Source organism: Eurosta solidaginis, chromosome 5 (genome assembly GCF_040869045.1).
Source record: "Eurosta solidaginis isolate ZX-2024a chromosome 5, ASM4086904v1, whole genome shotgun sequence".
Classification (NCBI taxonomy): domain Eukaryota; kingdom Metazoa; phylum Arthropoda; class Insecta; order Diptera; family Tephritidae; genus Eurosta; species Eurosta solidaginis.
In genome coordinates this window covers 117,118,972-117,133,943 of record NC_090323.1, presented here as the reverse complement: position 1 = coordinate 117,133,943, position 14,972 = coordinate 117,118,972, and the positions used below count along the sequence as shown (strand labels likewise).

Sequence of the window (14,972 nt, the reverse complement as noted above, 5' to 3'; positions counted from 1 at the left end):
ACGCCATCGGGTCCTCCCGGGGTCATTTAGGGGTCGTTCCGAGATATTTTTGGAGACTCTCTGGGGGTCATTTGGGGGACATAACCCACAAATAACCTCGAGGGAGTCCCCAAAACCATTCCGGAATGACCTCGGGAGAGTCCCCAAAAAGATACCGGAACGACCCCTAAATGACGCCAGGAGTAGATGGAGTCCCCAAAACCATCCCGGAATGTCCCCCAAATGGCCCCGAGGGAGTCCCCAAAACCGTCCCGGAATGATCCCCAAATGACCCCGAGGGACTCCCCAAAACCTCCCCGTAATGATCCCCAAATGACCCCGCGGTAGTCCCCAAAGCCATGCCAAAATTACCCCTAAACGACCCCGAGAGAGTCCCCATAAACATCCCGGAACGACCCTCAAATACCCCGAGGGAGTCCCCAAAACTGCACCGGAATGATCCCCAAATGACCCCGAGGGAGTCCCCAAAACGACACAGGCACGACCCCAAATGACCCCGGGAGCACCCAATGGAAACCCCAAAACCATTCCGGAATGTCCCCCAAATGGCCCCGCGGGAGTCCCCAAAACCGTCCTGAAATTACCCCCAAAATCCCCAGAGGATCTTCCCACAATAATAGCAAAAGTAATAAATCTTCCATTTTCTCTCGATCGCACAATAACAGAATTCTAATTTAAGTTTATCCGTATAAATTAAAATATCAAGAGCGTTTGACTTATTTTTATTTTTTACATAGAATAGCCATTACTTGATAAATTATCAAACTTGACAAATCAACAAGATGGTGAATTTGTCAAGTGCACAGAATAGGGCTGTTAGTGTTAGTAAAAAATGAAGCAGGCCATAAGTTAGATAGTAGATACAAAGGGCCCTATAGAGGAAAAATATCGATAGTAAAAATAATTACACTTTAATCCCGTCTAGAATAGGAAATAATGATAAGCAAAAATTTTCCAATAACATAGAAAATAGCGATATCTAAACAATAAAAAGTAATACACAAAAATAGACTTAAATTAATAGAATAAGTAAATTTTCAACTTTTAAACATAAAATACAAAATATAGAATTAATTTATTTACATTTAACTAAATAAAAATGTAAATTAAAATAGAATGCTCATGCAAATGCATAAGCATTCTGAAAAAAAGGGAGATGTAGTGTAAACAGCCAGCAATTGCAATGCCAAATGGGTAAACCATTTAATGTGGCACCCTGTGACAAAATGAGTCTAAACTTTAATCAACCCAAAGCGGCACGCAATTCCGACGATTTAATACAGATGTCTGTGTGCACCGCGCGACTAAACTAAATTTGAATTTAGGCAAATTTGCTGATACTGCATTTCCCATAGACGACGCAAATGAACACAAATATGAAGGTACATATTTGTGTCGATTTGTATGTAGATATGTAAGTACGTAAAGTTTAAAGTAAATATGTATGTAAGAATATAATAATAATAATAATAAACCCAACCGATAACTACCCTCCAAAGCCCGCCCAACCGACATGAGGGGCGCATCCGCATGACGCACGGATTTTGTTTTTGCCGATTTGTTGAGACGCGGAGGTTTGTTAAACGTTTGGATCTAAAACTGCTCAGCTACAGAATAAATATCATCAGCTGAGATTATATATAACAGTTGGAAATAATACATATACTACATTGTTAAATAAGTGAACATTTTATATGCAATTTTTTTTTTAATTTTATTTTGTTACGAGTTAAGATAGGATAGGATAGTTTTCTTTATAGTAAAAAGTGAATCTGTTATATCAAACGAGTTCGAATGAGATTTAAAATCATGACACAAACACCGAAAAGGTTCATGTAATTCGAAATTAGTTCTGCACTGCCTCAAAAGAAGAGGTTTGTAAGGCCTTGACGGTCGTGATGGAACATTGAAGTTTACTTCGTTCAAAAGTAAGGGGCTAGAAATCAGTCCATTCAGTAGTTTAGCCATGAATAATACGCCTAGCATTTCTCTGCGACCTGCGAGAGTTGGAAGATTGATAAGCTTTAACCGACTAGTATAAGGTGGAAGATTATACCCAGAGTCCCAATGAAAATTCCTTAAAGAAAAAAGTAAAAATTGCTTCTGTATTGACTCTAGTCTATCTGCATGAACTTGATATCGCGGATTCCAGACTATTGATCCGTATTCTAGTATCGGTCTAACTAATGTGGTAATAAAATAATTTAAAAAAATTGTTTAAGTTAAACCGTTTTATTGAAAACAATACTTACATGAAGTAATAATAATACTAAAAGCTAGAAAATAATTAGGTAAGTCCTAGGTACTAGTCGTCACACTCCTCATCAATCTAGGACGTTGATCGGACAATTAAATAAAAGCGTTGAGCGCGATAAAGGATACGTCAATCCAAAATGACGAAATGTCTCTAGGATAATAAAATTAAATTTACGAATAGTCACATTTTCAGATTTAAGTTTATTTATGATGTACGACTTCAGGTCCTCTTCTGTAGTGTCTCTCTCGAATCTGGTCACTAAAATCGACTTTTTAATGGGGACAGTAATCAATCTATTAGCCGGCGGATCCGATTCCGTAGAGGGGTTGTGGGAAATCTGGTTCCTTTTTATGGAGGGAACAGTAGAAACAGTTGAATTAGCCATCGATGTCGATGGTTGCACTGCTGAAGGACTCGGTGAGGACAGATTTATTAATTCCACAGGTGGGACTGGATGAACTGGGGGTGGAAGGACTTTGGGAATGGCATCCATAGTCGGAGCGGAAACCACGATAGACCTATGATTATCATCTTGAATGTTGACATTTGAGTGTTTGAAAGACTTAAATAAGCTTTCATAATGCATAAATTTCTCGGACAAAGCGGAAATCTCTCTGCCTATTTCAGTGAACCCGTCTCCGGCCTGTTTGAAAACCTTGAAAAGATCAATTTTGGTAGGCCTACATTTCAAACGATCCCAACGCACTACCTTATCGTTATCATTAAGTGCGTCAACCCCTCTTGCTGACAAACCAGCGCACTTCATATGGGCAAAGCCAGCATGCCACGAAGGGATACTATTCACTTTGTACTAAGCAGTTTGGATATAGACAAAACATTTTTATAATAAACTTTATTTTATATAAAAGCTACAGAAACACGAGAATTGATAAAATAGGGGAAGTATGGTTATTAATTGAAAGATAACACAACGGGCTATACAGAAAACTGCCAGCTTTTCATGGCAGAAATACACCCGAAGCGCTTGCCAAACACTGCCGAGGGGCTTCCCCGCCTAGAAAAATTTTTTTATAATGGAAAAACCTTATTTCTAAAATTTTGATGTTGCTTTGTCCGTGGTGTGAACCCAGGGCATACGGTGTGGTAGGCAGAGCAGGCTACCACCACACCACGGTGGTCGCCAATATTGAATTATTGTATATTAAAAATAAGATTGGTCCAAGAACCGAACCCTGTGGAACACCCAGGGTTATAGCCCTGGGTTCACTTGGATTATTTTCAACTTCAACTCTCTGAACTCTGTTCTTTAGATATGACGTAAACCAATTAATAATGTTACCACGAAAACCTGCGGAGCTAACCTTGCTTATTACAATACTATTGGCCGACCATTTCAAATGCCTTTGTTATGTCTACAAAGAGACTCGCACAACATTTTTATGTCTGTTAGCACTTAAAAAATAATTCGTAAATATGCCGTAGAAATACTACTTTATTGCTTGAGTGAAAAATGTGAACAAAGTAAATTGTTAATATTAAACCATTCTGCGCATGAGCGTTTGTTTGCAAAATATTTTTTGCAAATGCGCAAATAAGCAATAGCCTCCTTCGATGTTGCTACTCTGCTTGTTCAGCGACGACTAAACGGAAGAGAATAATAATATACGTGAAGTGAGTTTGAATAATTGTTTCAATAGCTGACTACCGCCGTGGTGTGATTGTAGCGTGCTCCGCCTATCACACCGTATGCCCTGGGTTCACACCCCGGGCAAAGCAACATCAAACAAATTTTAGAAAATAGGTTTTTCAATTAGAAGAAACTTCTTTTAAGCGGGGTCGCCCCTCGGCAGTGTTTGGCAAGCGCTCCGAGTGTATTTCTGCCATGAAAAGGTCTCAGTGAAAATTCATCTGCCTTGCAGACGCCGTTCGGAGTCGGCATAAAACATGTAGGTCCCGTTCGGCCAATTTTTAGGGAAAATCAAGAGGAGAACGATGCAAAATGGAAAAGAAGCTCGGCTTTAGATCTCTTCGGAGGTTATCGCGCCTTACTTTTTTTATTTAGCTGAGAACCACTGGTCTAGACCTTAGGGGAAATGGGTAAACGAGGGTATCCGAGAGTATAAAAGCAGCGCAAACTGAGGAATAATGAATCAGTTTGATTTTAACACGCTTTAAGCAAATTACGCGAGTATTGTAATTGTGAAGTACTACTGCTACAGTAGAGTTAGATATTGCGATACTGAATATTTGAGTTATATGTTCGACAGTTCAGCGATTCGAACGATAGCAGAAGATAAGCAGAATTTCCCAAAATTCGGTACAATATATAAACCTTGTAAAAATTAACAGAATAGTTTGGTGACCACGCCCTCTTAAAAAAAGTCGATATCGAAATTTCGAAATTTGAAAAAAAAATGCGATAAACCGGAAATTTGATGAAACTTTATATGTGGGTTGACCTCATGACGAAAAATATAAATTTGTTAAGATGTTGGAAAATATGCATGAAACCGCTCACTTTTAGAAGAACATATAAAAGTTTTGCCAGCTGTAAATTAACGCCATTGAAGATATCAATTTGGCAAAGCAAAAGAAGCTTTTCTCGAAAAAAGTGTACAAAAGTCGATTTGAAACCGGTAAAAACAAAACAAAACGAATTGCTTTATTTTCTTGCTTCTACAACAACTCTAAGCATCAGGGCAATATATAAAAAGTTAAGTCAGAAGTATTGTTAATCGAAGTGAAAAGCAAAAATCGTATTAAATTCTAGTAACAAAATTTACAAATCTAGTGATACGTTGCTTTCAGGTGGGCATAAAATAAATATAAGGCGCGATAACCTTCGAGGAGATTTAAGGCCGAGCTTCTCTTCCAATTGTCGTCGTGCTCCTTTTAATTTGCCCTAAAAATTGGTGGGACGGGACCTACATGTTTTATTCCGAATACGAACGGCATCTACAAGGCAGATGAGTTTTCACTGAGAAGCTTTTCATGGCTGAAATACACTCGGATTTTCTAAAGTTTGGATATTTGTTTTGCTCGGGGCGTGAACCCAGGAGTTTCGGTGTGCTAGGGGGAGCACGTTACAACCACGACCGCCGCCAAGTTGGACATACCACTTTTTTTTTGTTTCATTTGAAGTTTTCTTGGAATAAACATATTTGCATTATAATAGATAAAAATTACTTCATATTTGTAAAATGATGTGTTTTTCGTTTGGCTTCCTAACTGCATTCAACTCTCATTTTTCATAAAAAAAGGGACTTAGCACGTTTGTTCACGAAGCCAGCGAACTGATTTCAACACTTTTGTATGTGTGTTATTGATATTTTTCACTTATATGGTCGTTTGTTTGCTGTACTAGCGAACTTATTTTTTTGCATTCAATTTATTATCGGAACGTTTATAATTTTGCGCACTATTATACCATTTACAATTATTATAATATTATTTACTCATGTTTAAATTTATTTACAATTGAGGAGTTGTATGCAAAAAAGGATCGAGGGTCGAAGGGATCTTCGTGAAATGGCTCAATAGGAAGGAGAGGTCCAGTTTTATACCCACATCAAATATTTTTTCCGGAACGGACTTCGTGACAACGCAAAATGTGAAGCTCTGTGCCAGTTTTTCGCTTTGTTTTAAAAACAAAACAAAAAATGTAAGCTACTCACACTCCCATGCAGTGTGCCTACCCATATTAGCTATTTTAACGTCTCCCGATTTCGCTGAAATTTTATATTTGCTCTTTTTAACATGAGAAGTGGAAAATACAAAAATTTCAATAACATACCACTGTTTCTTCTATTTTATATGCAAAAAGGGAACATCTATCCCCAATTTATTGAGACATTTTTGGCGGAAATTGTTAAAAGTGGATTCTGGAAAGATTATATATGAAAATGTTTCAAATACTTCAACAACAAAAATGCTATATCACCTCAAATTTTTAAAACACGAAAATCTCAAAACGTAATTTTCAAAGATTATCCCTTTTTGCACGCAACTGCTAAATTTTTATAAACGTTTTGATTACTAACATTCTCGGAGCGATTTAATAAACGTCTAACCCGTATAGGTATTCCAATTGAATTTCGGTCATTCCCGGAAGGTTTGGGAACTATTTCGTTGTCATTTCGGAATGGTTTCTGGATCTAAGTCAATTTGTGGTTATTTCCTGATGATATTATGGACTATTTCGGGGCTCTCGCGGTTTAATTTAGGGGTCATTTGGGACTATTTCGGGACCATTTGGATACTGTTTATTGGTTATTTCGTGGTCATTTCAAAGTCACCTTGTCGTTGATGATCTTGGGGAGTGTTGTGCATTTGATATTGTAAACGTTGCAAAAGCAATTATAAGCTACCATGATGTAATAATAAAGGTGATGTCAACAACATAACCTCACTTTTTCGGCAGCTCTAAATGCCAGTATTTACGTGTATTTCAAAAGTAATAAATTTGGATTGTTTAAGTTTTCGTACTAATTCTTCAAATAAATTAAATTTCTGCAAAATTTTGTCTATATTCTGTTAGGGAATATAAAGTTGCGTTAATCTTTTTGGCTAAACAAGTATAGTAACGGCTTATATAGTTATAATATTTCTAAACGTATAGTAAAATCTACTGCGATCGTAGTAGAACTCAATGGCAGTTTTGTATGATAGACAACCCTCTAAATTATGCATGCCGAATTTGTCAGAATAAGGGAAAATGTCAACAGGATGAGAACACCTGAATATTCATTTCATCATGTAAGCTCCAAATTGTGAACAACTTTTTTCGTTTTTAAATTTTTTCTTTTCACTTTTTGTTTGGTTTTGAAAATTGCTGATTCGCTTTTCAATCTTGAAAAAATAAACTATGGTTTGTGATGTTGAGTATTTTCCATGACGGATGAAATGGATAGCTCTATAATTTGTTTGTATTGTGTGTAAAAGTACTACACCAGTTTGGAAATACAATGATGCTAGACCCTTTTTGCACAAAATCCTGAACTTTCCTATCAATTCTGTGTGGCTGTTTTCTTAAGCTTTAAAATGCATGAAATATATGTATATTTTATATATAACTTTTGGCGCTAAAGGCAGTATCAGATCTAACGGATATTTCTTGTGCAAGTAATGCGTTCTCTGATTGGTCCAGAAAACGTGGAATATTTTAATTATTCTTTGTTTCTACGCTTCCTATACTGAGAGAATTACCCTGCTTTATACACATTTTAAATTTTTCATGTATAAGGTGTATGTATTTAAGTTTGCAAGTTTGTTTAATGAAAAATTAAAGATCTTTAAATGTTTTTAATATTTGTATAAAAAATATTATTTTTTAATCTGTTTAGAATTCACGAATCAAATAAATTGCTGAATACTACACGTGGTACTGCATTGTTATTGCATGAAACGCTGATAACTGAAACACCGATAGACCGAAAAATGGAGGCCCTAAAGGATTTGGGAGTTGTTAATTTTAAATATCAAACATGTATTGAAGTTCTGGATCGGCGGACTGATATACGAGAGCTCTGAATGCATCGGTCAATTTTATCTAAGCAAATCATCATAATCGACCTGAATTGGCTACCTATTGTAATATTGTAGTATTTATATATCTTGTTCTTTATTTTAATCATGATGTTTATTTATCTATGTTTGTTGATATAATCATGATATGTGCTTCTTCTTCTTTGAAGGCTGTTAATATTAAGATTTAAATTCTATTGTTCCTGTTTACATAAATGTTTATAAAAATTTGCATATAATAATGTTTTGTACTTAAAAAGACCGGAAGATGGTCTTATTGTACTAATAATTTCCAAAAAAATGGAATGAAAATACCTTCAAATACAGTATCAAATTAATTATTAAAATTTTATTTTTGAAAAAACCTGTAAAAATAAAATATTTTAATAATACGGAAATATTTTCTTACACAAACACAGTGCACAGTTGCTCCCCAAGCCTTTGGGAGTTGACCAATATCATGAACCAATTTTACCATCCAACATAATCTACATAGAACAAGAAGCAAGCAGTACGTTCAGAAAGAAAATAAAATCCAAAAAAAAAAAAAAATCCTATTTTTCGGTAGCAACTATGACTTGGTGGTGGTAGCGCCTTGTGATTTTTTTTTGATATCCTATTTTAGTCACCCGAAAAAATCGATAGTGCTTAGAGGGGTGGTTATTATATAGTTCACCTTCTTTTTCTTGGATGTATGCGACTGTTGATACGGTGGACACGGCGGTGTCGACGATTTGATGTGGTGATATGATGATGGCAATATGGCGGCGGGGTGGTTGCCTACGGTGACGGTGGCGGCGGCAATAGACCATTTGCTGGTCAATACAAATTTTAGTGGATTCTGCAGCGGTTTCTGCGAAGCGGCGGTGGCCGAGTGTGGTCTTTTTTAGATAAATAATAGTTTAAAAAAACTAAAAAAAACGCTTTTATAGCTAACCGAACTAAAAAATAGAAAATAATTTTCAATTCAAAAGAGTTTATATAACAGTAGTAGAAGGTCAACAATCATTTATAGTTAATCACCTCAAAATAAAATAATAATAAAATTTTAGTTATTTACAGAATAATTTAATTCACAGTAAAAAGCGTGGGGTGTACTTGACTACATTTCATATCTTTCCTCTCAGATAGTTGCCAATAGAATGATTGTAACATTCAATATAAAGTACCCCGCGCTTTTTACTGTGAATTAAATTATTCTGTTAATGACTTAAACTTTATTATAATTTTATTTTGAGGTGATTAACAATAAACGATTGTTTGACCTTCTACTACTGTTATATAAACTCTTTTTAATTGAAAATTATTTTCTATTTTTTAGTTCGGTTTGCTATAAAAGCGCCTTTTTTTAGTTTTTTTAACCTATTATTTATTTGGAATTTTTTAGTTCAAGTAATTTTAAAAGTTTTAGTCGAGAGTGATGAAACCTCGAAACGCCAGCGGTCCATGGACGAATCCAACCCCACGGCACCGAAAAGGGCCAAGACGCAGGAAGGCTGGACGCGGTCTTTCGCCGAAATTGCCAAGGGTCGGCAAATTACACTAGCTAAAAGTACCTATCTTAAAATGCTTCCAAAGGTGCAACGGAGTTCGGAGCTCTGTATTACCGGGGCTCTCAGCTCCACTCCAGATTCCGTTACATACATACATGGATACATAGATACATAAATAGATACAGGCCAAGCTAATAAAAGCGTGTTAAAAAGGGCATTATTGCATTGTCAAACTTATGGCCATTCAAAGTGGTAATAAGGCCAATTGACCTTATGGCCGTTGACCTTATGTCACCACACTATCACATTAATGCATTGCCATCGAGCCCTGATACAATTGCAAATTTTCAATCAAACCTATGGCCATTCAAAGTGGTAATTACGCCATTTGACCTTATGGCCGTTGACCTTATGTCACCACACCATCACATTAATGCATTGTCATCGAGCCTTGATACGTGTGCAAAGTTTCAATCAAACTTATGGCCATTCAAAGTGGTAATAAGGCCAATTGGCCTTATGGCCGTTGACCTGATGTTATCGCACCATCACATTAATGCATTGTCATCGAGCCTTGATACGTGTGCAAAGTTTCAATCAAACTTATGGCCATTCAAAGTGATAATAAGACCAACTGAACTTATGGCCATATGTATTTAATTAGCGAGCTTTGCTCATATTGCTTTATACAATGGTTTTTGTAATTGATATTAGAGAAAAATTGTAAGTTTTACAAACGGCGATGGTTACTAGGACATGTTTCTGAATTTCACTTCTTCATCAGCTAGCTTTTCGGGAGCTGAGCGTTGAACTCGAATCTCCAACATTCATATCAGTGCAAGCCTTTAGCTGCTAAGCCATATGAATGTCCCGTTGTTCGCTGTACAATTGGTCTCTAAGAGTTGCCTTTTTGTTTATATTCCTTTTGATCACCATGTAGGCACATACACTCTGTATGTAGTTTATTCCTAATGGTGTGGATATGATTTTTAGGCGCGCTTTTGAAAGCTTAGTAACATTTGTTCGGATTTTTACAGTATTTGTTTTTAATACTTCCGCTGTTACTATTATGTCAATATGATCATATGTTTTTAATTAGCGAGCTTTGCTCATATTGCTTTATACAATGGTTTCTGTAATTGATATTAGAGAAAAATTTTAAGTTTTGGACCTTATGTCACCACACCATCACATTAATGCCTTGTCATTGAGCCTTGATACGTGTGCAAAGTTTCAATCAAACTTATTGCCATTCAAAGTGATAATAAGGCCAATTGACCTTATGGCCGTTGACCTTATGTCACCACACCGTCACATTAATGCATTGTCATCGAGCCCTGATACGTGTGCAAAGTTACAATCAAAATTATGGCCATTCAAAGTGGTAATAAGGCCAATTGACCTTATGTCACCGCACCATCACATTAATTCATTGTCATCGAGCCTTGATACGTGTGCAAAGATTCAATCAAACTTATGGCCATTCAAAGTGATAATAAGGCCAATTGACCTTATGGCCGTTGACCTTATGTCACCACACCACCACATTAATGCATTGTCATCGTTCCTTGATACGTATGCAAAGTTTGAAATTAATCAGACTTCTAGAAACCGGTGAAAATTAAGCGCAAAAATTCCGATACATACATAGATAGATACAGGCCAAGATAATAAAAGCGTGTTAATAAGAAATGCAGCACACCAACTGTGGAAAAAATGCTTCATAATGCGAAATATATATAAGCGAAAACCACACGTCAATGCTGACCGTGGAAAACGAGATTCTTTTATTATTAAGTATTCTGAACCGAACTATGAACTTTCGAAATAAGAAAAAGACACTTTTTGAATTTTAGAAAACTATTTTCTTTTTATATAGAGTGTTTTGTTCAATTTTGTGTCACAACCGGGATGGATAAATTCTTCGAATGTAAAAGTCAAAACATATGTACACACAAACCGATCTGTCAAATCATGGATGGGGTTGCCAGAGCGGTGGTGTTACACGCCTTGCCCTAACTTATGAAGTACAATTCATGACTCTTAAAATATAATGGATATATATCAAAATATTAATGTATAAAAAATTCAATGTACATATTTACATATTTGTAGCATATTTAGTAAGTACATACATATGTAAATTCAATATAAAAATTCAATTCAAATTAAATTTAAAGTTTAGTGTTATAAAAAATATATATTTGGGCAAAAAGAGTTGGTTGTGGACGACAGTCGCTCAGCCATCATCCCCGCCCTGGGCGCGTTCAGCGGCTAGAGCCTCCTGTAGGTCCCGAAGGGTCCGCAACGCATCTCGCGCGAGAATTTCGGACACTTTTCCTCGAGCATTGGCAGTATGCAGCCCTTGCGCGGTGCATCGAATGGTGCGTCGGGCGATGCTGGTGTGTTGGCCGCGCGAGAACGGGGTCGCCCGGTGGGGCAGGGGGTGCCTGAGCCGGTGCGGCTAATCCGCAATGCCTGGGTGGCGCGTGGGGGTGCCTGAACTGGTACGGCGGATCTGCCAGGCCGGGGTTCCCGGGTAGCGCTTGGGGTATCGTCCCGCCGATGGAGTAGGGAGTGAGGTCGGGCTCGCTGCACTCGCTGGTGACGTGGTACAATGCAAGCAATTGAGGCAGAACGTATGGGCTCGTGCGCGCATCCATCTTCTTAAACACGATGCAATTTCGCAGGGTGTGCTGACGTGTGTAGATCCGGCAACGTCTATAATCACTTAATAACGTCGGGCTTCGTGACTCGTTGGCATTATTCAGATGAACAATCTCCGGCCGCACTGGTCTTTGTGATGCCGTTTGAGCTGGCCGATCCATATCGATCTGGAATTACAGGTGTACAAATATTTTAATGGAGAGAAATGATAATGCAGGGCATTATGTTGCGAAATACGACATAGTAGTGACGGTGATGTGGTAGGAGTGGACAGAGGTGGTTTGAGGATAGCTAAGAATTCTCCGGGTTTGCCCGAGATGGTGGGCTTTCAGTATGAGGGAGGAAACAAAGCTTGAGAAGTGGTCTTGTGAGAGTGCCGGTTTGAGTACGAACGTCAACAACACGTATAGTGCCGTCCGGCCCTGGATGAATTTTTACAATGCGACCAAGGCGACATTCAGTCGGGGGAAGTAAGTCGTCGTGAATGCAGACGTACAAACTTTGTGTTCGTGTTGTGGATTTTTCCACTTTTGCCTTTTCTGGAGATCCTTTACATAGTTTTTCTTCCACCTTTTGCTGAACTGATGATGTAAGCTATTTACCTTGTCCCATCGGTTTATTAGAGGTAAATCCGCGTGATCCACCTCAGGAATAGCGAGGCTACCTCTGAGAAATTGGCCGGGGGTTAGCGCGGTAAACTTGGTGGGATCTTGGGATAAAGGTGAGATGGGACGAGACTTCAACACGGCTTCTATTCTTACCAAGAGAGTTGTGAATTCTTCAAATGTGAATTTGTGGGCTCCTACAGTCCTCTTGAAGTGCAGTTTTAAACTCTTCACTGCAGACTCCCACAAGCCGCCCATGTGGGGAGCTCCGGGCGGAATAAATTTCCAATTGATGCACTGAGGCTAGTATTTTGAGATTACTTCTTGGGAGGGAGTTTACATGAGCTCAACGTACACCTTTTCCTTTTAAGGTGGCAGACACACTATATCAAACAACAATATTATATATTAAATAATTTATACCTCATTTATTGGCAGTTTGTTACAGCAAAAAAAATGTATAGCTGCGTCCGGTTCCGAGAAAAGTGAGTATCTGCTAGCTTAAGACTCAAGCCAGCAGACACTTACAGCTTCCGAACGACTTGAATAGCTTATATTACATTTATTGGCAATTTATTGCCACACAAAAAAATTATAGCTCGTCCGGTTCCGAGAAAAGTGAGTGTCTGCTAACTTAAAACCCAAGGCGGCAGACACTTCGTGAAAACACAACGTACAGCTTCCGAACGACTTGAATAGTTTATATTACATTTATTTGCAATTTATTACCACAAAAAAAAAAATTATAGCTGCGTCCGGTTCCGAGAAAAGTGAGTGTCTGCTAACTTAAAACCCAAGGCGAAATACACTTCGTGCAAACACGACGTACAGCTTCCGAACGACTTGAATAGTTTATATTACATTTATTGGTAATTTATTACCACAAAAAAATTTATAGCTTGTCCGGTTCCGAGAAAAGTGAGTGTCTGCTAGCTTAAAACCGAAGCCAGCAGACACTTCGTGAAAGCACGACGTACAGCTTCCGAACGACTTGAATAGTTTGTATTACATTTATTGGCAATTATTACCACAAAAAAAATTATAGCTGCGTACGGTTCCGAGAAAAGTGAGTGTCCGCTAGCTGAAGACTCAAGCCAGCAGACACTTCGCGAAAACACGACGTACAGCTTCCGAACGACTTGAATAGCTTATATTACATTTAGTGGCAATTTATTACCACAAAAAAAAATGTATAACTCGTCCGGTTCCGACAAAAGTGAGTGTCTGCTAACTTAAAATCCAAGGTGGCAAACACTTCGTGAAAACACGACGTGCAGCTTCCGAACGACTTGAATAGTTTATATTACATTTATTGGCAATTTATTACTACAAAAAAAATTATAGCTGCGCCCGGTTACGAGAAAAGTGAGTGTCTGCTAACTTAAAACCCAAGGCGGCACACACTTCGTGAAAACACGACGTACAGCTTCCGAACGACTTGAATAGTTTATATTACATTTATTGGTAATTTATTACCACAAAAAAAAAATGTATAACTCGTCCGGTTCCGACAAAAGTGAGTGTCTGCTAACTTAAAATCCAAGGTGGCAAACACTTCGTGAAAACACGACGTGCAGCTTCCGAACGACTTGAATAGTTTATATTACATTTATTGGCAATTTATTACTACAAAAAAAATTATAGCTGCGTCCGGTTCCGAGAAAAGTGAGAGTCTGCTAGCTGAAGACTCAAGCCAGCAGACACTTCGTGAAAATACGACGTACAGCTTCCGAACGACGTCAATAGCTTATATTACATTTATTGGCAATTTATTACCACAAAAAAAATTTATAGCTGCGTCCGCTTCCGAGAAAAGTGAGTGTCTGCGAGCTGAAGACTCAAGCCAGCAGACACTTCGTGAAAACACGACGTACAGCTTACGAACGACTTGAATAGTTTATATTACATTTATTAGTAATTTATTACCACAAAAAAAAAATTTAGCTCGTCCGGTTCCGAGAAAAGTGAGTGTCTGCTAACTGAAAACCCAAGGCGGCAGACACTTCGTGAAAACACGACGTACAGCTTCCGAATGACTTTAATAATTTATAGTACATTTATTGGCAATTCATTACCACAAAAAAAAATTATAGCTGCGTCCGGTTCCGAGAAAAGTGAGTGTCTGCTAGCTTAAGACCCAAGCCAGGAAACACTTCGTGAAAACACGACGTACAGCTTCCGAACGACTTGAATAGTTTATACTACATTTATTGGCAATTTATTACCACAACAAAAATTATAGCTGCGTCCGGTTTCGAGAAAAATGAGTGTCTGCTAGCTCAAGACTCAAGCCAGCAGACACTTTGTGAAAACACGACGTACAGCTTCCGAACGACTTGAATAGTTTATATTACATTTATTGGCAATTTATAACTACAAAAAAAATTATAGCTGCGTCCGGTTCCGAGAGAAGGTTGTGTCGGCTAGCTCAAGGCTCAAGCCAGTAGACACTTTGTGAAAACACGA

The 14,972-nt window shown here is 37.9% G+C and overlaps 1 protein-coding gene across 4 annotated transcripts in view; it reads left to right on the top strand.

The window, feature by feature from the left end:
- The window catches only part of Rint1 (RAD50 interactor 1), a 466,626-nt gene extending 458,538 nt beyond the window's left edge, over positions 1–8,088 (top strand). For all 4 annotated transcript variants that reach the window (XM_067791696.1, XM_067791698.1, XM_067791694.1 and 1 more), the window contains one exon: positions 7,561–8,088. In XM_067791696.1, coding sequence (XP_067647797.1) covers positions 7,561–7,747 — 187 coding nt within the window. In that variant the 3' untranslated portion in view covers positions 7,748–8,088. The remainder of the gene's footprint in view (positions 1–7,560) is intronic.
- Positions 8,089–14,972: the final 6,884 nt, after the last annotated feature.